The sequence below is a fragment of the Palaemon carinicauda genome, chromosome 2, assembly GCF_036898095.1.
Source record: "Palaemon carinicauda isolate YSFRI2023 chromosome 2, ASM3689809v2, whole genome shotgun sequence".
Taxonomy (NCBI): Eukaryota; Metazoa; Arthropoda; class Malacostraca; order Decapoda; family Palaemonidae; genus Palaemon; species Palaemon carinicauda.
The window spans coordinates 88092278-88116259 of record NC_090726.1 but is presented as its reverse complement, the minus strand read 5'-3'; the positions used below and the strand labels follow the sequence as shown (position 1 = coordinate 88116259).

Below are 23982 nucleotides of genomic sequence, written 5' to 3'. Positions count from 1 at the left end.
TGCAGAAGGTCCGGGAACCATTCCGCGTGATGCCACAGCGGAGCTATGAGAGTCATCGAGAGGTTGACCGATAGTCTGGTCTTGTTGAGTACCCTCCTCATCAGACAGAATGGGGGAAAGGCGTATATGTCGATGTTGTCCAACCGTTGTTGGAAAGCATCTTGCCAGAGAGCCTTGGGATCCGGGACTGGGGAGCAGTACAGTGGCAGTTTGAAGTTCAACGCTGTCGCAAACAGATCCACAGTTGGGGAACCCCACAAAGTCAGGACTTTGTTGGCTACTTGACGATCCAAAGACCACTCGGTACTCACTATCTGAGACGGTCTGCTCAGACTGTCGGTGAGCACATTCCTTTTGCCCGGAATGAAGCAAGCCAAAAGTGGAATCGAGTGGACTTCGGACCATCTCAGTATCTCTAATGAAAGATGGGATAGCTGTTCTGAAAAGGTACCTCCCTGCTTGTTGATGTAAGCCACTACTGTGGTGTTGTCGCTCATCACCACCACAGAGTGACCCGCCAGGTGCTGTTGGAACTGTTGAAGGGCCAGGAACACGGCCTTCATTTCTAGCAGGTTTATATGGAGGCACTTTTCTGATTCTGACCACAGGGCTGAGGTCCTGTGGTTCAGAACGTGGGCCCCCCACCCTTTCTTTGAGGCGTCCGAAAACAGCATCAAATCCGGGGGGAGGACGAGAAGATCCACTCCCTTTCGTAGGTTCTCGTCTGCCACCCACCACTGAAGGTCCGTCCATTCCGCGAGACCCATAGGAATCTAGACGTCCGAGGAATCGTGTCCTTGACTCCACCGGGACTTGAGTCGCCATTGCAGGGATCTCATTCTGAGACGACCATTGGGAACTAGACGGACCAAGGATAAGAGATGGCCGAGGAGACGTAACCACGACTGGGCTCGGAGTTTGTCTCGTCTGAGGAAAGGACTTGAGACCTTCCTCAGCCTTGCTATCCTGTCGTCTGATGGGAAGGCTTTGTGGAGATTGGTGTCCAATATCATGCCTTGATATACCAGTCTTTGGGTAGGAAGAGAAGACTTCTCAAGATTTACCATGATCCCTAGATCTTGGCAAATCCCCAGAAGTTTGTCTCGGTGTCGAAGAAGGGTTGACTCCGAGTCTGCTAGGATCAGCCAGTCGTCCAGATAACAGAGGAGACGGATGCCAATCCTGTGTACCCACGAAGATATCAGGATGAACACTCTGGTGAAAACCTAAGGTGCTGTGGAGAGACCGAAACACAGCACCTTGAACTGGTAGATCTTGTTGTCTAGGCTGAATCTTAAGTACTTCCTTGAAGACGGATGGATTGGGATCTGGAAGTACGCGTCCTTCAGATCCAGTGTGCACATGAAGTCTCGCGGTCTCACTGCGAGTCTGACCGTGTATGCCGTCTCCACGCTGAACGGGGTCTGCTTGACAATCCTGTTCAGAGCTGAGATGTCGATGACTGGTCTCCAGCCTCCAGACGCCTTCTTTACAAGAAAGAGTCGACTGTAGAAGCCTGGGGACCCGTCGACGACCTCTTGGAGAGCGCCCTTCTTCAACATGGTCTCGACTTCTGCCCAAAGGGCTTGCCCTCTTGCCGATCCCATGGCAAGAGAGCTCAACGACACTGGATTCGCTGTCAGGGGAGGTAGAGATGTTATGAACGGGACGCGATATCCTTGGCTGACCACGGAGACAGTCCAGGAATCGGCCCCGAGTTGCTGCCACCTGTCCGCGCAACTTTGAAGGCATCCCCCCACTGGTGGACGTGCGGGGGACTGCCAATCCTAGCGTTTGCGGCCTCAGCCACTCCCTCTAGGATTTTTGCCTCCCCTGGAGGACTTCTTGCCTTTCCTGTCTTTGACGGGAAAGGGCTGTTTGGACACCGTTGCCTTTGCTGCTACTGCCGGCTTCATCGTCTTTGCAGGGCGAGGTTGTTGAGGTGCTGGAGGCTTATAAGGCTTTGATGTTAAAGCCCTCTGGAGGAGGGAGTCCTGGTTGGACTTCCTCCACCTCTCAGCCGCTTGCTCTACATCTTTCGGCTCAAACAGACTACTCCCCAAAAGGGAGGAATGTCTGAGCTTACTGACCTCGGTGTTGGGGACCTTCGAGTTAAATCTTTCAGACAACGTATCTCGGCGTTTCAGGATAGTATTAGCCCACAAGTTCGAGACTTGGTGGGCCAGAAACTCGATAGTACGAGTGTCTGAAAGAAGGAACGTCTCCAAGGCCTTCCTGGTACTTTCCTTAGACAAGTCTTTGGATCGTATCAGGATGCCAAGAGACCCTAGCCAGATATCCAGCCACGAAGTGGCCTGCATGGCACACTTCGCTACCTTCTGCTGGCAGAGGATCTCCGAGGCCGAGAACGACACCGGCCGGTTGGAGAGTCTCTCGAGAGGGACTCCCCTGGAGAGCTCTTCCACCGAGTGGTGGAGGGGAAGAGCTAAACAGGACTCCTCCATGATCTCGAAGTACCTCCTCTGGTGGACACGAGGAGGTGGGAGGAGTTTGTTTCCGGCACTGGAGCGGCTGGAGGAGGAGGCTAGCTCGGAGAGCTGGCTTTCGACCTTATCTCTGAGACTCGTGACCCCCTGGGACCAAGGCAAAGCTGCGCTGGCTTTAGGGGGCTTCTGGGTACCAAAGACTCGGTCCAGAACTGTGTCCTTGCCCTCTCGAGGAGGAATCTCTGGATCCGAGAATCCGTTAAGGTTCCTCATCAGAGTCAGAACTTGCCAGAAGGCATGCTCTGACTCTTGCGGCAAGGTCTCCAGTCCCCAAAGGCTCTTCTTGGGGGGACTCGTGGATGTTCTCTGCGGGCTTAGCTGGCTCTGGTCTGATCCTCGAAGATGATTTCGGAATCGTCTTGGAGTCCATCGACTCCTTCCTGGGAGGGATGCAGGATTCCAACAAAGATGGTGGTGGGGGGGGGGGGCTCTTCTCCACCTCCACCCGAGGAGACTTCTCTGCGCGAGGTGGGGTTTCTCCCATTGGTGCGATGGGAGAACGCCTCACCTCATGTGAATCCCCTGAGGACGGAAAATCCTCGTCCGCAGGGGATGGAGAGAAAGTCTGGGGAGGGGAGGGAGCCTTCCTCGACGACTTCCGAGGATCCAGTTTCGCCCTTGGAGAAGTTACCACGTCGTCCACTCCTCTCTTCCGCTTCAGGGGGGCCGAGATTGCCGCTGATTTGAGGCCTAGTTTAGAGAAAGCGGGCTTGAAAGCCTGCGCAACCGCTCTGATCAAGGGCCCAAACCAGGGCTGCCGACTGACAGCAGCGGTGTCAGAGACACCCTCTGGAGGGAAGGGGATCGTAAGATCCCTAGGAGTGGAAACTACAACAGGGTCTGCCTGAAAGGAAGAAGCTGTGGAAGAAATGTTTCCAGACCTGTCCGGAGATTTCCCTCCCTCTGTTGAGCGCGCTGTCCTGCGCTTACGGGGGGGGGGGGGGGGGGGGGGGGGGGGGGGGGGGGGGGGGCGCGCGCGCGATGACCTGACTGCGCGTTTTACTGCAGGATCTTGTGTGGGAATGCCATGTGGGGACGCGCTGGGCATCGCACTGGCGTTCGCGCGATAAGCCATTGCCTAGCTCGGGGGCGGGTGATTGCGAGGGCGCGCGTGCGAGCGATGGCGCACAGACGAGCGTTGGCGCGTAGGAGAGGGCGCGCGTAGGAGAGGGCGCACAGACGAGCGTTGGCGCGTAGGAGAGGGCGCGCGTAGGAGAGGGCGCGCGTTGGCGCGTGGGAGAGGGCGCGCGTTGGCGCGTGGGAGAGGGCGCGCGTTGGCGCATGAGAGGCGCGCGTTGGCGCGTGGGCGAACGATGGCGCGCAGGAGAAGGAGCTCGTGGGCGAGAAGGTGAAGGGGCGCGTTGGCGCGCAGGGGCGCGCGGTGCGCGTTCCGGAGACCTTAAATGGTGTGCAGCCACAGGATCCTGAAGGGCCTGTAAGGGCGAAGCCGTTGGGCGCGCGCGTGCAGGGGAAATATTCCTAGCGCTCGGGCGCGCAGGAGGGCGCTCATCTGGAACCGTAGTTCTGGCAGTGGGGGCGCGATGGAGACCGCGGGCGATGGCGCGTAGGCGAGGGATGGCCGAGCAGGCGAGATTCGGTGGTGCATCGGCGATCGGTGGTGTGGAGGAGAGCGCTGGCAAGCACGGGAAGAAGAAGACTTCCCTCTGGAGCCCTGATACGAAGATCGAGGGCGAGCAGGAGAGCGCTGGCGCACAGGAGATCGCTGACGAACAGGAGAGCGCTGACGCGATGATCTGACTGCGCGTTGTACTGCAGGATCTCGTGTTGGAATGCCATGTGGGAACGCGCTGGGCATCGCACTGGCGTTCGATCGATAAGCCATTGCCTAGCTCTGGGGCAGGCAATTGCGAGGGCGCACAGACGAGCGATGACGTGCAGGCGCGCGTTGGCGCGTGGGAGAGGGCGCGCGTTGGCGCATGGGAGAGGGCGCGCGTTGGCGCATGGGAGAGGGCGCGCGTTGGCGCATGGGAGAGGGCGCGCGTTGGCGCGTGGGCGAACGATGGCGCGCAGGAGAAGGAGCTCGTGGGCGAGAAGGTGAAGGGGCGCGTTGGCGCGCGTTCCGGAGACCTTAAATGGTGTGCAGCCACAGGATCCTGAAGGGCCTGTAAGGGCGAAGCCGTTGGGCGCGCGCGTGCAGGGGAAATATCCCTAGCGCTCGGGCGCGCAGGAGGGCGCTCATCTGGAACCGTAGTTCTGGCAGTGGGGGCGCGATGGAGACCGCGGGCAATGGCGCGTAGGCGAGGGATGGCCGAGCAGGCGAGATCCGGTGGCGCGTCGGCGATCAGTGGTGTGGAGGAGAGCGCTGGCGAGCACGGGAGGAAGAAGACTTCCCTCTGAAGCCCTGATACGAAGATCGAGGGCGAGCAGGAGAGCGCTGGCGAACAGGAGAGCGCTGGCGCACAGGAGATCGCTGACGAACAGGAGAGCGCTGACGAGCACGAGACCGAAGGCGTCCATGGTGTGCATCAGGCTGAGGGCGCGCAGAGGTCTGCTGGCGAGCAGGAGATCGTGGGCGCGTAGTCTCTGGAACTGCCGGGCAAGAAGGAGATCGTGGGCGTGCAGGTGAGCGCTGGCGAGACGAGTCTGCAACAGGAGGGCGCTTGCTCGCAGTAGCACACTGGCGCGCAAGAGAACGTTGGCGCACAGGGGAAACCTGGCGCTTAAGGGACTTACACACAATGTGTGAAAGCCCCTTTTGCCCCGAAGGGACCGGTGCCCGTTGGAAAACGGGATGGGTGGGCGCCCACAGCGCATCTGCAGCCAGGAAGGGCGACGGCAGGTCAGCAGGTCTGGCAGGAGAAGGAGATTGCGAACGATGTGCAGAGAGGTCCAGGTCCAAAGAAGTAGCAGGAACTGTCGCTGAAGGACGAGGTTCCTCTGCGGGGGACTGCGAGGATGAAGATCCGAAGAGGCGCCTCCTAACACCCTTGTGAGGAGAAGGAAGACCTCGGCAACGAAGAGGAAGGCGAGCCTTACGTCTTATACGTCCTCTGGGAGCAGCAGTCAAACCATCGGCAGTCCTCCGAAGAGGAGTCTCTGTCAGTGAACTCCCCCGGGGGGGAGAATCACCCGCAGGAGAGACCGTTGGACTAAGTTCCTCCCTCGAAGGATGTTCGGAGGGGGGAGCTAAGCCTTCAGCTAGAACATGAGCAGGGGTTTGAACACTCTCATTGGAAGCCTCTGCCACAGCAGCCTCGACAATAAACAGAGGGTCAACCTCTGCTACCGCAGGTGACTGTTTGACAGCTGCTCCCAACTTGATCATGTCAAACAGGGCTTCCTTGGAGGGCAAGGCCTGAAGCCCCAAGGAAGCCCAAAGCTGCAAAAGATCATCATTAATTACATTAACAGAAGGAGAAATAATTAAATCCTCCCCCAGGGGAGGAGGAGGAGCAGCCTTGCTATGGGAGGCAACTCCCTCTCCCAAACCCCGAGATCGGTCAACAACAGTACGGCCTACGCTACCACTCGACAGCCTCTCGCGAAAAGCAGACCGAGTTGGAGCTTCGGAGGAGGTTTGGGCCACGGAAGAAGAGCCCTTAGGATTTTCCTTCTTCAAAGAAACCTTTGAAGGAGAAATATCCCGTTTGGACTTCTTCCGGCGCCGGGAAAACCTCTCCCACTGGGAGGTAGACCACTCCCTACATTCAATACATATGTTACCACTATCACACCGTTGACCCCTACAATAAGGGCATAAGGTGTGTGGATCCGTGTCTATTGACGACATGAAGGTCCCACAAGGGCGTTCAGGTAACCCAGGGCACTTCCGCATTGTAGAGGCCAACTTCACAACACTCTAGAAAAGAAAAAGCAAAAAGCATAGATTAAATGGCTGTCGTGTAGGCGAGGGTGACAGCGGACATGTCCGACTAACAACGGAGCCGATAGCAAAGTGGGCTTACCACACAGGTGTGTGAGGGGGGAGGGTAGCAAACTACCCTCCCTACCCCCTCCCCCCCCCAATAAGCGGTGCGGTAGTAAACTCTCATTAAAATTCTAATGGCTCGTCCTTTCAGCCACACCGAAAGTAATTACCTACTTTAAATAGCGTGGTTTGTATTCCAGTTACGGAACAAATACATATATGAGAGAGAGAGAGAGAGAGAGAGAGAGAGAGAGAGAGAGAGAGAGAGAGAGAGAGAGAGAGAGAGAGAGAATCACAATATTTGAGCCTACATTTCACCTGTCAAAGTATTAATTAATGTGGTCCTATCTGTATAAAATCTACGGTGGGCTATAACATACAGGTATATGAGCAAAATATCTTATGAGAAATTTTGAATAAGTTATGGTAATGGGGAGTTTACTGCAGCACCAACAAATAGTAGTGGCTGGTTGCAGCTAAGACACTTGACATTTGAAATTATGCTGGCCAAATAAAGTGCCTGTTTAGTGATGGAACCGGATTAGTGAGAGCCGACCTGTACTGTTTTATACCCACCATGTCTATTACCCCATAGAATACTAAATACTGGGGAATAAAATTTGTGAAAGTACAAGGAGTATTTTTGTTTCCTGAACCTTATAAAGAAAAGGTCCCTAAGTTTCATAAAAAAAGGTCCAGAAGAAAATAACACAAGACTCCTTCCATAAGTAGAAAGTTTACCTTACTACCTATTATAATCTTATGAATTTTAAGACTTTTGAGGTTGAGGACTATAGTATATCATGACACGGTCTAAAATGCTGGGTGTTTGGCTTTGAGAATCATGACATCAGCTACAATAGGAAAGGAGGTAATGAATATGGGCAACGCTTGTATAATACTAATTATAGAAGGATGCTACTTGCTCTGCAAAGTGTTTCCTGGTGTAGTGATCCCTGCTGCAACCAGTGTTGCCAAATATCCAAAGTTAAGGAGTTCAGCAATTCCAGCCTCTGATCCCCTACAACAATAGACAAAAGCTTACAACTCCATACAATTTTCTTTTTCATTCGCAAGTTACTACTTGCCTTTTATTTCTACTGAATCCTTTTCTACCTTCTTTATTTGCTTTGCTATAAAATTCCTCCTAAAACAAGTACGCCTCTCTTTTCAAACCAAATAAGTCCTTGTTTTTCAATTCCTCCTATTAAATATCTTAAGACAAAAAATTTCTTTATTAGTCCTTATCCCGCTCCTTCAGAGCAACAGTCATTCCCATCTCTTGCTGGGTTTATTCCCTATTTTCTCTTGTAAATAAACTTTGATTACAGTAAATTTCTTGTCTCATAGATACAGACCTAATCTTATTAAATATTTTTTGGGGTTAATGTGCTGTCTGGTCTCCAAGGACTTTCCTGTGAAAGGCTAGAACACGGAATGCCATACAACACAAATACCAAATAAAATACTATCTTTCCTGTTGTAGATGTGTATCAATGTACAAAGCACATACTCAGTGCACATAAGTGAGACCTTTGAGTAGAAGGACTACAGAACTTTTACACCGCTCCTCCAGTGCTAAAAAACGCCTGCTATGGGTGTCAACATTACTACATCATGACCACACAGACAACAGAATTAATACTACAGTCGGAGACAATGCTAACTAAGCATCACCTTGCGTGTAGTCGCCATCTCGTCTTTCTTCGTTCTAGAACGTTATGATCACATGAAGTGAAAAATTGGAGAATAAGGATGAGTAACAGGAAACAGGTTTTAGTTAGTTATCCTCTATTTTAACATTACAGTAGTGTTAACATATTACGGGTTTAAAATTTCCTCAAATTTGGCAACAATCAAGCATCTGTATTTCTAATTTCAATTCCTACTGCATGTTCTTGAAAATGTGGAAGGGTTTTATTTGTCCACCTTCCCAGTGTTAAAGTTTGACATCCCTTTCTAATCAAATAATAAATTTAAATTCCTTATGGTATTAATATCACCTTTCATAGTTTAGCATCTTTCCTTTTTTCTATAACTCGAGAAAATCTTATGAATGTTTGATTATTATATCATCAGCATAATTTGTGTTTTCACAGGTTATTATGTTTAGCATAGGAGTGTATATAAATTCAATGATAGTTATGAAATAACATGGGAATTTTGGTCTTGACTTACAGTTGAACTATAATTATGGGTATGCTAACATAGCCTAAACCTGGATTTTTCTAACCAAATTTACAAATAGGTTATCTTACTAATACTGTTACAAGTAACTGTAAGCAGTCTTCTGTTTTTATAGTAATCAATGATTCACTAGCCTATTTATTTATACGAATAAAAAAAATTAGTAAGGTGAGGTTACAGGGACAGTAGAAAGTCGGACGTGGCTTTTCTTCAAGTGTGATGGCCTATTAGAAACGTCATTGCCTGGTGATCATCGGAACCGGGTTCGAGTCCCAGTTAAGATCGATAGTTTCTCGTAGTGCCTGCAACCTCACCATCCATGTGAGCTGAGGATGGGGATTTGGGGGAGCCTATACTCTTAGAAAGAAACCGTAATTTTAAATGGAAATTCTCCATAAAAATATACTGTTCTCAGCCGTATTTCAGTAAAATAAAGGTGACCATAATTTTACCATACTTTGTTATTATATTTTACGGTTTGGTGACTACAATATCACTCCTTTACGTCAATAAATGCCTGGCAACATTTACTCCAGGATTTTTACCGTTTTTTACGGAAAATCTTTAAGTGTATAGGTCTACCTGTTGAGTCATCAGCAGCCATTGCCTGGCCCTCCCTGGTCCTAGCTTGTGTGGAGAGGGGGCTTGGGCGCTGATCATATGTATGAATGATCAGTCTGTGCCATTCATGAGTGACCTTTAAACCTTTACGCCTGTGTCTATTTCCCAAAAGTATATTTCATATTTTGTAGTATCACTGGCTTATATAGCAGTTTTTTGGACTCGAGCAATGTCGTCTTGATGGAAGTTCCTCATTGGCAGCTTTCTACTTGGGATATTTCTGCGAGTGATATACTAGAGAATTTACCTTAGAGAGATCACAGTTCTAACCTCAAGAGCCATGGCTATCCTTCCCCAAATAGAGTTAACCTTGTCTTAAAGAATATGGGATAGGATAGGATACGTGGGCAAGAGAACCGTTACAACTACCGTTCAAAATGTGCTACAACTAACACGTTTCCTGTAAAACCATTCCTTTTTGCAGATGCCAACTTGACGGTTGCTTGGAGTTTTTTTTGCTTGTTTTCGTAGCTTTTTGAGTGATTTAGCGACCATGGATGCTTCAGCTTCTTCCTCATCGACTAAGTGAGTACCCTTTTCATGTGCATTGGAGAATTTTGCGTCTCCACCCCGATTTTTACTCGATGTGCAAGCGTTTTATTGCCTGTGGCCGACATGCGGTCGACGCCGGTGCATCATGTATTCAAATCGCTCAATAATGCTTAGTTTTTAGTCATAATATTGTAAGAATGTGTTCTATATTATTCTTTTGCAATTGGGGTATGATTATAGAGTATCCCACTCCTTTTTTGATGTTACATGTGCATTTTTTCTTGCTTAGGCTAGCTCTACCCTGGATGGCAGCCATGACTGGTGAATTTGCACTTGTGCACTATCCCCTTCTTTCACCTAACCTTGATGGTTTCGTGAGACTGCTCATCCTCCCATGCTGTTCATTCGTAATAGCAGGAAGCTGCAGTCCTGATGGTCCCTCTGGGGGTTGGATAGTGTTTTACAGTTTTCCTAGGGTAACTGTCTTCACTTTCCAATTAGACTACAGTGAACCCTCGTTTATCGCGGTAGATAGGTTCCAGACGCGGCCGCGATAGGTAAAAATCCGCGAAGTAGTGACACCATATTTACCTATTTATTCAAAATGTATATTCAGACTTTTAAAACCTTCCCTTGTACGTAGTACTGTTAACAAACTACCCTTTAATGTACAGAACACTTAATGCATGTACTACAGTACCCTAAACTAAAACAGGCACAAATATTAAAGGCGATTTTATATCATGAGTTTCCTAAACACGCTAAAAAGCATGATAAAAAATGGCAACCAATGTTTTGTTTACGTTCATCTCTGATCATAATGAAGAAACAAACTGGAGGTAGAGCTTTGCTTATTACCCAGACATATTTCTCATACTTTTCCCTTAGAACTACATCACATCTTCCTACTTTAGATATATATATATATATATATATATATATATATATATATATATATATATGTGTGTGTGTGTGTGTGTGTGTGTGTATATATATTTATATGTATACACCTATACATACCTACATACATACATATATACATAAATACATGCATAAATATATATATATATATATATATATATATATATATATATATATATATATATATATATATCACTGTATATATATGAGTTATGGAAAAAATCTGCGAAGTGGTGAATCCGCGATGGTCGAACCGCGAAGTAGCGAGGGTTCACTGTATTTCTTGTTTACCCATTGGAACCTATTATCCATGTTCTAATGCTGACTGATAGAACCCCTTTGTGCTGCCTTACCCATTCTAAGGCTTCCTTCTTAATTTTTGGTGGGCTATTGGCTGGTTGTGAGGACTTGTCCCTTGTACCCTATCACTGCAGACCCCTTAGAACACTATTCTTGTTCTAAGGTGGCAGTTAGGCCTTGCTAACCTGTCACCTCACCAATTTCTGAGTCTCCCATCACCACCCCTTCCCCCCTTCCCCATTGTGCCAGCTGATATGTCTACCTGCTGTGGACCTTTGTTCCCATCCATGTCTAGTTCCATGGCAACTGAAGTACTCTTCATTGCCACTTTTGGACAAGATACCTTGTAAGCTATCTTAGCCTGGCCCTAGGTGGATGAAATTTTTCCTTCCCTGGATTAATTCTCTCTGCCATCTTAGAGACCACTCTTGGGTGGTTTCTTTGCCCGTTCCCTTTCCTGGTTACTGTACTGAGAACTACAGTTCCTTTTTGAAAACTACAGTTCCTTTTGTCTAGTCATCTTACCCTAGCATTTGAGTTTTCCCTCACTCGCTAGGTGGGCTAAGCTTGCCTGCATAGTTTTTCCTATGGCATAACCCTATCCTAGCGGAGTTGGTACCTCTTGGGGTTCTCCTCTGCCGCCTTAGTAGTTGCCTGTTCTGTGGCTTTAGATTCTCATCCTAGGCTATGTACCTATTGCTGCAGAGTCTTGACTCATTTGCCTGGTTAGTCTATCTTGGCAGAAGTGTCGCCTTCTCTCCATGCTTCCAGTTTTGTCAGCTTTGAGCTCTTCTAGCACTGGATGCGTGTTGGCTATGGGGTCGGTCCCTCTGCCGCCTTAGCTGCTGCTTCTTCTCCTCTTCCATATCTAAGGAACATTGTCCTCTGAAGTTGGTCAATTGGATCCTGCCTGGTTGTCAGGATATTCTTTGAATTTTCAATTCCTGGAGTCCTGACCATCCTGTACTGCTTTTATCATCTTACGGGCTAAATCACACCTCTTTTATTGAGTTAATGATAATGATCAGGTCTTGGAAGGTTGTTATTTGCTGCCTTTCATTCCTGTACCTCTCACACTGATTGTGGACTCTTCCCTAAGGGATTGTCCCATTTCTTCTTGTTGACTTGACAATGACTCTGTTGCATTGTGTCAACATGCCTGGGGGTGCTGAAAGGTCAGTTATGACTGTTTCTAGAAATAGCTTCCGCCTTAGACCCACCTACTGCTGCTTTGGCGGCAGTTGTTGCTGGCTTTGGCAGTATGATTAGTAAATTTGTCATTTTAGGTTGTCTAATTGACAGACTTTGAGGGTACTGGTGCTCTTTTGATGTGACCCTTTCCTACATCTTTCTACCACAATGTCATTGATAGCTTTTCATATATCTCTAATGATTTCTGAGCAGTTTGGCATGAGTCTCCATTGTTTTGTAGCCTTAGCCATATTACAATTGGTAGGAATACTAATTCTAGGAATATTTCTAAGCATATTTTTTCTGTATAGATCTTAAAACATGCTTAGTCTAGAAATGAAATTTTGTTAATGATTTGTACTCATAGAAAGTTTTCCCTCTTTACAGGTTGCTCATGAAATGGAGTGTTCAACAGTAACCTGCACCAAGCGGGTCAAGTTGCCCTGTGGCCACAAGACTTGCCGGAAATATGCGGACTGTCATGATTCCGAGGGGACTCTTGCAATCTGCGAACCTACCAACTGCCAGGTTTGCAAGGACTTAGTAGACTCTGGCTTCCATGCTACCGACATCCCATTCGATGTACAAGCGCGGAGTCGGAAGACAATTCGTCATTGGGTTAGAGGCTTCAAGAAGAGCTCTCGACAAGGTCCCCTTATCTTCCTTCCATGGAACTTAAGGACATCCTCTTTCACAAGGCCGAGGTGACCACCGTTTTTGGTCACCAGTTACTGTCGGTTCAACTCCCGCTGGTACCAGTAGAACACGCGGATGATAAAGTTCGGAATGCTCTGCAAGTATTGAGCTTAAACGGCCACATGTCGACAACTTCTTCTGTGATGTCAGAGAGGGAGAGGATCCTGCTGACTGCCGAAGCCTCTGATGAGTCACTGGATGTACATCAGGTGAGTACAGTACCCAGTACTTCTTCACCTGGTTCCCCCATACCTGTATCTTAGGCCCCGGCATCTATTTCAACCCCTGTTCCTACGATGGATAGACCTTCGTTTCCGAGTCAAATGGAATTTATGGCATCCATGAAGGCTTTCATGGAAAACTTACATACCAAACATGAACGTGCTCAAGTGTCCATAGAGGCAAAAATAGAAGCTTTATAAAAGGCACTTACCTCTAAGTCTCCACCAGCTTTGAGCCTGCCTGAATGTTCAGTCAAGAACCCTTGGCATTATGCTAAGCATGTGGCTTCAAGTGAAGGGTTACCTCTACATCAGAGAGAGTTTAGGTTCTAAGCCAGTCTCTGACAAGGAATTCTTCCCCTCGATTGATAATTATCCTTACTGCTATGTAAGGCTTAACTCGGAAGCCTCCATTAGGGATGATACAATCCCTAAGTAAACGATCATCCTGGACCACAGCAAGGCACAGTCTGTTTTGATTAAGGAGCTAAAAACAGCTGAATTTACTAAAACCAAACTTTCTGCTTTCAGCAGGAAGCAGGCAATCTTTGTAGCTCCCAAAGATACTGTCTTTCCCCTAGCCTCTAAAAGCAGAGAGGCTGTAAAGAAAGAAGTAGTGGAGAGCAGACCATTGCCAGTGCTGGAGGAGTGCAAACCCGTCTCCCTAGCCCTTCCTTATGATTTGGACAGTTGGGAAGATGTCCAACACACTTTTACTATTGGAAAACTAGATAAAGACATCGGAGGTAAGCAATTTAATGAAAAACTGCCTAAAATTCACAATTTATTAATAAAGGAAAAATTGGAAGCTAAAGAAAGACTATCTGCATCTCTATCCTTCCAATATTATTTGGAGATGCTAATTAGAAACTATTCCAAATCTGATCTCTTCCTGGTCTTGGCAAAAACTCACTTGGCCATATTCCATAGAGAGCTCCATGCTTTCTTCCTAGCCAGAAGAGCATGTAGAGAACAGGTCCTGGCAAAAAGCGACAATCAGGCACGAATCTAAAAAACTGACAGACTTCAACATCTAGGGGAGAGAACTCATCCCCAAGAAATTGATTAAAGAAGTCATGAACAGAGCAGTCCAAGAAAATAAGAGCCTTATACTAAAGTGATGCATGTCCGCTAAAAGGAAATTTACCTTTTTTAATGAAAGGCCTTTCATTAAAAGGGGCCAGCGTTCGATCCCAAGTATGAGGTAGAAATTTATTTCTATTAGAACACGATGTTGTGTTGATATTTATCCATATTAACTCATTAGGGGTAATTTGAATGAATTACTATCAATTGTGTCACGTGGTGGGCCGGGAAGTCGGGTAAAACTCGCTGGTAAGAGACTGATGTCTCGCCAGGTAAATCCTGAACAGCTGATTAGCCATTAGGTTCCGATTTCTTTTATGGCCTCTCGTGGTATGGTTGGTTTCGACCTGGCCTTTCATTAAAAGGGGCCAGCGTTCGATCCCAAGTATGAGGTAGAAATTTATTTCTATTTGAACACGATGTTGTGTTGATATTTATCCGTATATATATATATATATATATATATATATATATATATATATATATATATATATATATATCTCATATATGCATATATATATAATATATATATATATATAGATATATATATATATATATATATATATATATATATATATATATATATACATATATATATATGTATATATATATATAGATATATATATATATATATATATATATATATATATATATATATACATATATATATGTATATATATATATATATATATATGTATATATATATATATGTATATATATATATATATATATATATATATATATATATATATATGTGTATATATATATATATGTATATATATATATATATATATGTATATGTATATATATATATATATATATATATATATATATATATATATATATATATATATATATATATATATATATATATATATATACGGAATTTGGAGATAGGAAAAATTTATTTTTGGGCGAGATAGCCATGTTGTCCTGATGAAAGTTCCTCAAAGGTAGCTTTCTGCTTGTGATATTTCTGCGAGTGATATACAAGAGAATTTTACCTGTAGAGGTATCACAGGGTTCTAACCCCTGGAGCGATTATCCCGAGAGATATCGTGTGTGAAATAGGGACGCGTTTAAAACAAGCCACAGTTATCCTTCCCCGAATAGAGTTAACCTTATCTCGAAGGATATGGGATAGGATTGGATACGTGGGAGAGAGAGCCGTTACAACTCCAATCCTAGTGTGCTGTAAACATGTTTGCTTGTTCACCATTCCAGCAGCAATCAACACATAATGAGAGGCCTCACATTGAGGATTGGGAGGGGATTAAAAGTAACAGGCAGGTCCATCAGGATGACATGGCTAACTCACCCAAATTTAGATTTTTCCTATGTTAAAATCCCTTTTTTGGGCTTGAGCCATGCTGTCCTGATGGAAGTGTACCTTTCTCAGTTGTGGCCAATTGGAGTTTTTGACCCATTTGAGTTCTTTGAAGGACAAAACTCCATCTATAAATAGTGTGTCATATATAGGTGTGTTTTCACTTCCAACATAGCAGCTTGGGATGATAGCCCCAGGCTATGAACAGCATATGCAAGTATTTTGTAGATTGCATCGGAACAAAAGGATTATCATCCCAGTCCCATTCACCGTGAGTAATATCTTTGTTCGAAAATGATTTATCAAACAAAAATCAGTAAAAAAGAAGGGGTTAAAAAATGGAGGTACTGTACACTACTTTTTTATTGAGGTACAGTAGGTCCATATAAAGGAAACGCAAAAAGAACTAAAATCTTTTACGATTTCCAAAAGCTTATAAATGTAACATGAATTGGTTCAAAAAAATTTACATTTAATTTGTGCAGAAAACCAGAGGGTTTCATCCTGGAATCATAAAATAGAAAAACATAACTTGAATAAAACACAATATCGTGTCTATTGATCTTGGATATTAAAATCCCCAATTATATGCGCTGTGTATTTAAAAATAACAGGATCTTTCGCACTTTTTAAATATACAATGCCTATAATTCACTATTTATATAGTTTAACACACACTGCTAATAAGAATATTATTCCACCTGCACTAAGTGGACTGAAAAAGTCCCAAATATACAGTCCTTAAGAGTCCATGCACAACACCAAGAACCTGGTTTAATCACACTACCAGCGGCCAACACAAAGTGTTTAACCTCTTCCAATTGACGCAAGCAATGTTTGAAAAACACTTGAAGATTTCCACTTTCATAGGGTCATGACCCGATGGCATACTATCGGGGTTAGCCCTTTCGATAAAATAGATGAGTTTGAACTTTAGCTGTTGTTTTCCCTTTCAAAAGTTGTCTGCCTTAAAAGACCTCACTCTTTAACAAGTAGGCCTTAAGGAATTCCACAGGGCACAAAGAAGGGTGTTCCTTTCGTGGAATGATTTTCCAGGGACCCCCAACGTTTTGTGGGGAGTTTGATTTTAGACTGGAATGCAGGATCTGGGTATAGACTCACTTCTCTCAATTACGAGAATTTAATGTGGCCATCATCCCTTGATAGTGTCACAATCTCACTGACTCTAGCACCAGAAGCCATAGCAAGTAAAAAGATGGATTTTTGAGTAAGATCCCTCAAAGAGACATTATTGTTATCTATTGAGAAGGCTAAGTTCAAGACTTTGATTATTGACCATGAGATAGCCTTGGGAGGAGCATTTGATTTCAATTTAGGACAAGTCTTTGGGATCTTACTGAATAGTTCACTATTGAATTCTACATCAAAAGTGTAAGTGATATGTCTGGTTAGTGCAGATTTACATGAGGCAATAGTTGTTGAGGGCAAACCATGCTCGTGTAGCGAAATAAAGAATGAAATAAAGAAGTCCATAGTAATTGAGGAAGGCTGACGTAATTTACGAACTTCTACCATTTTTTCCAGGAAGACGTGTTGTCTTTTTGTAGAAACGGACTTGTATTCTTCTATAAAATCCATCCTCTTTTTTGCAACCCCGAAACTTTCTTTTAGCTGGGAGGGCGAGAAAATCATGAACTGAAGGTTTTTCGTTATCCAAGAGGAAGCGAAGACAGTCTTCTGTTGAACATCCTGGGACAGCAATGGAGTTGGCAGAGGGATTTGGCGAGGTTTGAGTTCCAGAACAAAGGGGTACCAATGACTCTTGGCCAATTTGGGGCCACTAGTGTTGCTCTCCCTTTGAAAGTCCATAGTTTGTTCAGGATTTTCAGAAGGAGGTTGAACGGTGGAAATAGGTAAATGTGATACCACTGGTTCAAATCCAGTGACATAGCATCTGTCCCTACAACTTCCAGATCTAAGTTTGGTGCTACATACCAGGGAAGCTTCTTGTTAAACCTCATTGTAAAGAGATCTATTTGCAGTTCTGGGACTTGCTCTAGGATGAAACAGAATGATTTTGGTTTTGCGTCTAGATATCATTCCGTTTCCAGAGGCTTGAATCTTGATAGGGTGTCCCCCGTCACATTTCGAACCCCTTATAAGTCAACAGCAGAGAGATGCCAATTTCTCTGCTTTGCCAAAGTGAGAATGGCCAAAATTACGTGGTTGATCTGAAGAGACCTTGAGCCCTGTCTATTGATGCAATGGATTATTGTCTTGCTTTCGAGAACTAATTTGATGCAAGATTTTTTCTTTGGATTCAGTCTCTTCAGAGCCAGAAACACTGCCATAGCTTCCAGAATGTTGATATGGAATTTTTGTAAAAAGGCTGACCACTGACCCTGTATTTTCTTGGAAGGGGAATGTTCCCTCTGACCCTATTCCGAGGCGTCCGTGTGGATTGTCACGGAAGGAGAAGGATTCTGAAGAGGGACGTGAATCGACAAGCTCTTGGCAGTGGACCACGGCTTGAGCTGTTTGCACAGTAAAGCAGGGGTTTTGTGGGAAAGATCTCCTTTCTTCTCCAGACTCTGTTGGCATCCTTAAGTCTTGCTTTTAAGATTGGGTTTGTCACGGCTGCAAACTGCAGCGATCCTAAGACTGGTCCTTGATGAAGTCTAGTGATTACTTTCGATTGAAGTAGGCACCTGACTGAGTTTGCTACTTCCTTCCTTTTGCCCTGAGGTAGAAATAGGATATGTGACTTTACGTTCAGTGAAGTCCTAGCCAATGGAATTATTGAGCTACGAATTATTGAGCTGGAGAAAGTCTGGACATTTTGAGGTTGATTTGAAAGCCCAGAGATTGTAGGAATTTCATGACTTTCAGAGCTGCTAGAAGGCATTCTGACTTTGTTGCTGCCTAGACTAACCAGTCGTCTAAATATACCATTACTTCAAGGCCTTTGTTCCCGAGTTCTTGGACAAAATGCGTAGGCCTTTCTTGCCAGTCTGAAATCAAGGTAGAGGTAGAAGTGCCGACCTATCAGAAGATGCCAATAGGGGTCGGTAAGATCTATGGAGACGGTGTAGGCCCCTGGGGTTATAGGGTCTGTATTTGCAAGATAGTTAGTATCTGGAACTTGTCATTCAGAATGAATTTTTTTAGTGGGGACAAGTGCAGAATAGTTCAAAGAGAGTTTGAATCTTTCTTGGGCACGCAGAATAGCCATCCTTGAAAGTTCTTGGATTTTATGTAATGGACAACTCCCTTCCGAAGAAGATCCTGCACATAATCCTCCAAGAACGGGGTTGTGGGTTGGAAGAATCTCTTGAACTAGGGTGGTTTCTGTCCCCATTTCCAGCTTAGTCCTTTTGAGACTATGTTGTGAACCCAAAGATTAAATTTCCATTGATCCCTGAAAAGATAAGAGTCTTCCCCCTACAGGAAGCTACTCATTGTTGCTTTGAAGGACCTGCCTTTTTATAAGATTTGCCTCTTAATATTTACTCAGCACCTAGATTGACTGCTCCTTCCAGACCTTCCTCTGCCACATGCATTTTTCCTTGAGCTCTGACCGGGTGAAATGTCGAAGTGGCCCATTCATAGACGGGATTGAAGGCTGGAGACTTATGTCAAATACTACTAGGGAACCTTGTGCACAGTGTGGGGGATCGCAGCAGGGAAGGTTTTCCTGCCCTTAAAGAGTACCCTAGGCTTCTTGGCCTTAGTCCTATCCATTACCTCATTGACCACCTTCTGAGAAAAGAGGTCTTTCCCCCAGATGTTTGAGTCAATCAATTTTTTAGGCTCATGCCTAATAGTTACAGTGGCTAGGACGTGCTCTCTGCTGGCTATTCTGGCTAAAAAGAAAGCATGCAGATCCCTGTGGTACGTAGCCATATGAGTCTTTGCCAGGACTGGGAAGAGGTCTGATGTAGAATAGTTCCCAATCAGCATCTCCAAATAGAACTGGTGCAACAAAGAGGCTGACAGCTTTTTTTTTGGCCACCAATTCTGCCTTTAATAAGAATTCTAGAATTCCAGGTAGCCTCTCACTGAATTGCATCCCTCCAATGTCTCTATCCAGTTTTCCGACCGTAAAGGTGTGTTGGACATCTTCCCAACTGTCAGAATCATAAGGAAGGGTTAGAAAGACAGGTTTGCACTCTTCTAGCACTGACAGTGGGCTACCTTCAATTAATGCCATCTTCACATCCCCTAGGCTTTTCAATGTGAAGGGAAAGACAGTATCCTTAGGAGCTATAAAGGTGGACTACTTCCTGCCAAACTCAGTAAGTTGAATGTTAGTAAATTCGGCCGTCTTTAGCTCCTTCACCAATAAGGTTTGACCCTTGGTGTGGTCCAGGATGATAGTTTCCTTGGGGATTGAAACATCCCTCATGGATGCTTCAGAGTTCAACCATACATGGCAGTAAGGATAATTATCAATTGAGGGGTAGAATTCTAAGTCGGAGACCAGCTTAGATCCCATGCCTCCTCCAATGTGGAGGTACCCCTCACTCAGTGCCATATGCTCTACATAACATCAAGGATTCTTTGCCAAGAAATTTGGAACCCTCAACGCTGGTCGAGCCTGGACTTAGGTGCCTGTTGAAAAGCTTCAATCTTCGCTTCTATGGACGCTTGTGCTCTTTTATGTTTAGCATGAATATTTTCCATGAATGCCTTCATGGACGCCATAAACTCCAAGTGACCCAGGTTCAAAGGTGTATTCGGAGCAGGAAGAGGAGTAGAAGTAGACGCACGGGTGGCAGATACAGGGATGGAAGTCTGAGCCAAAGAAGTACTAGGAGCTGTACTTACCTGATGACTATCTAGGAACTCATCAGAGGATCCTCTCTCTCTCTCTGACATCACAGAGGAGGTTGTTGACATGTTGTCGGCATCCAAGCTCGTCACCCGAAGTGTCCCAAACTTCATGATATGCCTGATCTAGTTGTACCAGCGGGAGTTGAACCGTCGGTATCTGGTGACTGAAAATAGCAGTCACATAAGCCTTGGGGAAGAGGAGGTCCTTTAGTTTCATCGAAGGAAGGTAAGGGACACTTTACTGAGAGCTCTTCTGAAAGCCTTTCACCCAATGCCTAATGGTCTTCTGACCCCACACTTTATCGTCCTGGGAAACGTTGGTAGCGTGGAAACCTATGTGGATTAGGTCCTTGCACACACTGCAGTTAGTAGGTTCCCAGATGGCAAAGGAATCTATGGAAACATGGCACTCTGTATGTTTCCGACGACAATTTGACCCACCTGGCGCAGGTTACTGTAGCACACTCCATGTCTTCAGCAACCTATAAAGATATAAAATTTTCAATGCGTACAAACTGCACACCAAAAATTTTTGCATATCTTCATGTTTCACAAAATTTTTAAAAAATCAACAATTATATATAATTTAAAAATTTCTACCTACTCTAGCTACGGCTGAGGCTACACTACAATGGAAACTCATGCCACACAGCTCAGAATTCTATAAGAATTCCCAAAGTGTGGTAGATTAGGGGAGAAATGTTCATATCAACAGAACACAGTTTCCCCCAAAGTCGGTCAATTAGACAACCTAAGGTGGTAAATTCAGATACCATCCTGGCTAAGCCGGAAGCAGCTGTACCTGAGGTGGCAGCAGCTGTGCTTAAGGCGGCAGCTATTAGCAACCATGGCTCTACGGACTGACCTTTAATTACCGATAGGTTTGTCGACACAACGCAGAAGTGGCCTTGTCATGTCAACAAAAAGTGGACGATCCTATAGGGAACCAGGCCACGAGTAAGTGGAAAGGTACAGGCTAATATAGGCAGTAGATAAATGAATCTGCCAATAACCTAGTGCTTACAGTAAATCATGAGAAAGGGGTTTAGCCTTTCAAAATAATGAAAGCCGTTTAACATGGCCCGAATGCCATGAATTCGTAAATTCAAGGAAAATCTTGACAACTAGGAGGTATCCAATCGACCAACTTTAGAGGATGATGTTCTTCAGATATGGAGGAAGGGAATAGACGCAGATGGCTAGCTTACGGCTGCAGCTAAGGCAGCCAGTGGGAGGCTCTCTTCTAATGAAAAGAGGGAGGTACCCCTAACCTACTCACATGTAAGGGTAGAAGAACTCAAGCTGGCAGGACTGGAAAATATGATCAAATGAAAAACACTTAGGCCAGGGAGCTTCCCACCAGGCAAAGGAGTCAAGACCCCACAGCAAGAGATACATAGCCAAAGATGAGTAGCTAAAGCCAGAAACCAGGCAATTGCTAAGGCAGTAAAGGAGAACCCCTAGGGGTTTTGGCTTCAATGCCTAGGAAGGGTTAGGCCACAAAAACAACTGTGCCGGCTAGCCTAGCTTAGACAGCGGTTGAGGTATGCTCAGATGCCAGGGAATGCAGACTAGACAAAGGAATTGCAGTTCCATGGACAGCGAAAAATTGTAGCCCAACTAGGAAGGGGAAAGGGACAGCTAGACAATTAACCCAGGGTAGGATCATTCACTCGCCCACCCAGAGCCAGACTAGATGACCCCCAAGCTGTCCCATCCATCTATTTAGCAACTGAGCATTCCTCAGATGCCATGAAAACCTGTATTGGAAAAGAACTAGGTTCCACAGTGAGAAGGTCAAGTCTAGCAAAGGGTAGGGGGCAAGGGTCCCGAGCCATATCGTCCTGATGTAAGTTCCTCAAAGGCAGCTTTCTACTTAGGATATTTCTGTGAGTGATATACCTAAGGATTTTACCTGTACAGGTATCAAAGGGCTCTAACCCTTGGAGCGAATATCTCGAGAAATATTGTGCATGAAAAAGGAACGTGTTTAAAATAATCTTACAAAACTTGTAGGTCTCCCTTATACACACCAAATCTGTGTCTTGGAGATCGATATAATGGCCCTAGGGCAGGGAACACAATATTTCTTTATTATATCATGTTGCACTGGATTCCCTATTCTACACTTTACAGGAAAGTCCTTGGAGACCACATTGTAGCTTAAAACCCAAATCTGACCTGTGCAAAAATCTAGTAATGAAAAATTACTAACGAAATATTTATCATAAATGTGCAATTTTCTTTAAAATTACCTATAACAAGTTAAGCAAATAAATATCATAGTATTTTACCTATTACAATTCATAACTTATTCTAGAAAGTTACAGTAAGTGCAAAATTCAGCCTTGAAAGTGAATTGACCCAAAATATCAGTGCTAAGAAGTTTGAAAATTACTTATATGCGGACCAGTTTCTGCTGAAACTTTGAATAAATTGCAAGTAATGATATAGGAAACTCTCCTAAGAGAAGAAGGCTTGCCCTTATCTTATCATAGATACACTAGTTTAAGAAACTTTAACTGGTATAGTATACAAGGGTACAGAGAGAAAAAGTAATTCAATTTGTATGAATGCATTGAATGATCTCTTATTATACATTCAGTATTTTACTTGTACAAAATATTAGATTCTAAATATCTTTTCTTATATTTCATTTCCATATCTATCCTTGAAGACATTAAATCTAAGTTACCTTTTTAGTTGTTCTTTCTTTCTTGGGTGTTGCATTAGAGTTATTTGGAGGGTCATCACTGTTTTCTGATGGAGTGTCTGTTGTAGAATTGGTTGAATTACTGTTAACATTACTTTCACTAATTTTCTTAGTCCTCCCTCTCCGGCCTCTTGGGCTTTTGCTAGTGCACGCTGGACATACCCATTTATTTCTGGGTACCTAAAAATAAATACAGTTGCTTGTCACTATCATGAAAAAGATTCTTTATAAGTAAAATCCAATTTTACAGTACTTGAAAATAATCACGGCTATTATACAAACACAATGGGTTATATAAAATACCTTAGCAAGATTAGGAGTGATACATGTTGTGTGGTAAGCACGGGGACATACAGAACAGTGGACTAGCGTTCGCCCCTCAGTACCACCACATACTAGGCAGTGTCGCTGTGAACTGTCACTAAACTTATTAACACATTCATAACAGTACCTGAAAAATTGTTAAAATACTTTTAAAAAATCAAATTGACCTCAAGTAATAATATAAAATATGTAATTCAAAGTAATTGTGACCCATAAAAATATACTGCATTTAGTAAAACTCATACAAAACATGTTCTAATACAAAAATAAAACTGAAATACAATTAAAACAATGCAAATTATCATCACCTTATTACACTATTACTATTTTTTAATAACTTCAATACCTATTCCTTACAATGTACAGTAATGTACCCTTCCTATCACCAACCAACATTCTCCTTAATTTTTCCAAAATACTTAAATGAATAAACTCAAGAAATTTTGAAATTCAACTAATTCCTTAACACTGATCAAAAGCAAACTAAGAAATAACCAAGCATATTTCATGCATACAATTCTTTTACTTACCAGTCACCATCAGGAATAGTATTCATAGGAGGTTTAAAACAATGAGTGTGATATCCCTTGTCACAGCCATCACAAAGCAACAACTTCTCTTCATGGTCTCCACTATGACAGAATTGACAATACTGTAAAAGATCAAAGAAATTAAAAACATTGTTAAAATATGCAAGTCAACCTCTTTCTTAA

At 44.4% G+C, this 23982-nt stretch overlaps 1 protein-coding gene across 1 annotated transcript in view; it reads right to left on the bottom strand.

The window, feature by feature from the left end:
- Window positions 1-23982, bottom strand: part of tou (toutatis) — a 510442-nt gene that overhangs the window by 23773 nt on the left and 462687 nt on the right. The window contains exons 34-36 of the mRNA XM_068348421.1: window positions 23800-23921; window positions 23249-23396; window positions 22928-23125 (exon numbers count right to left, since the gene is read on the bottom strand). Of these exons, the coding sequence (XP_068204522.1) occupies window positions 22928-23125; window positions 23249-23396; window positions 23800-23921 (468 nt within the window). The remainder of the gene's footprint in view (window positions 1-22927; window positions 23126-23248; window positions 23397-23799; window positions 23922-23982) is intronic.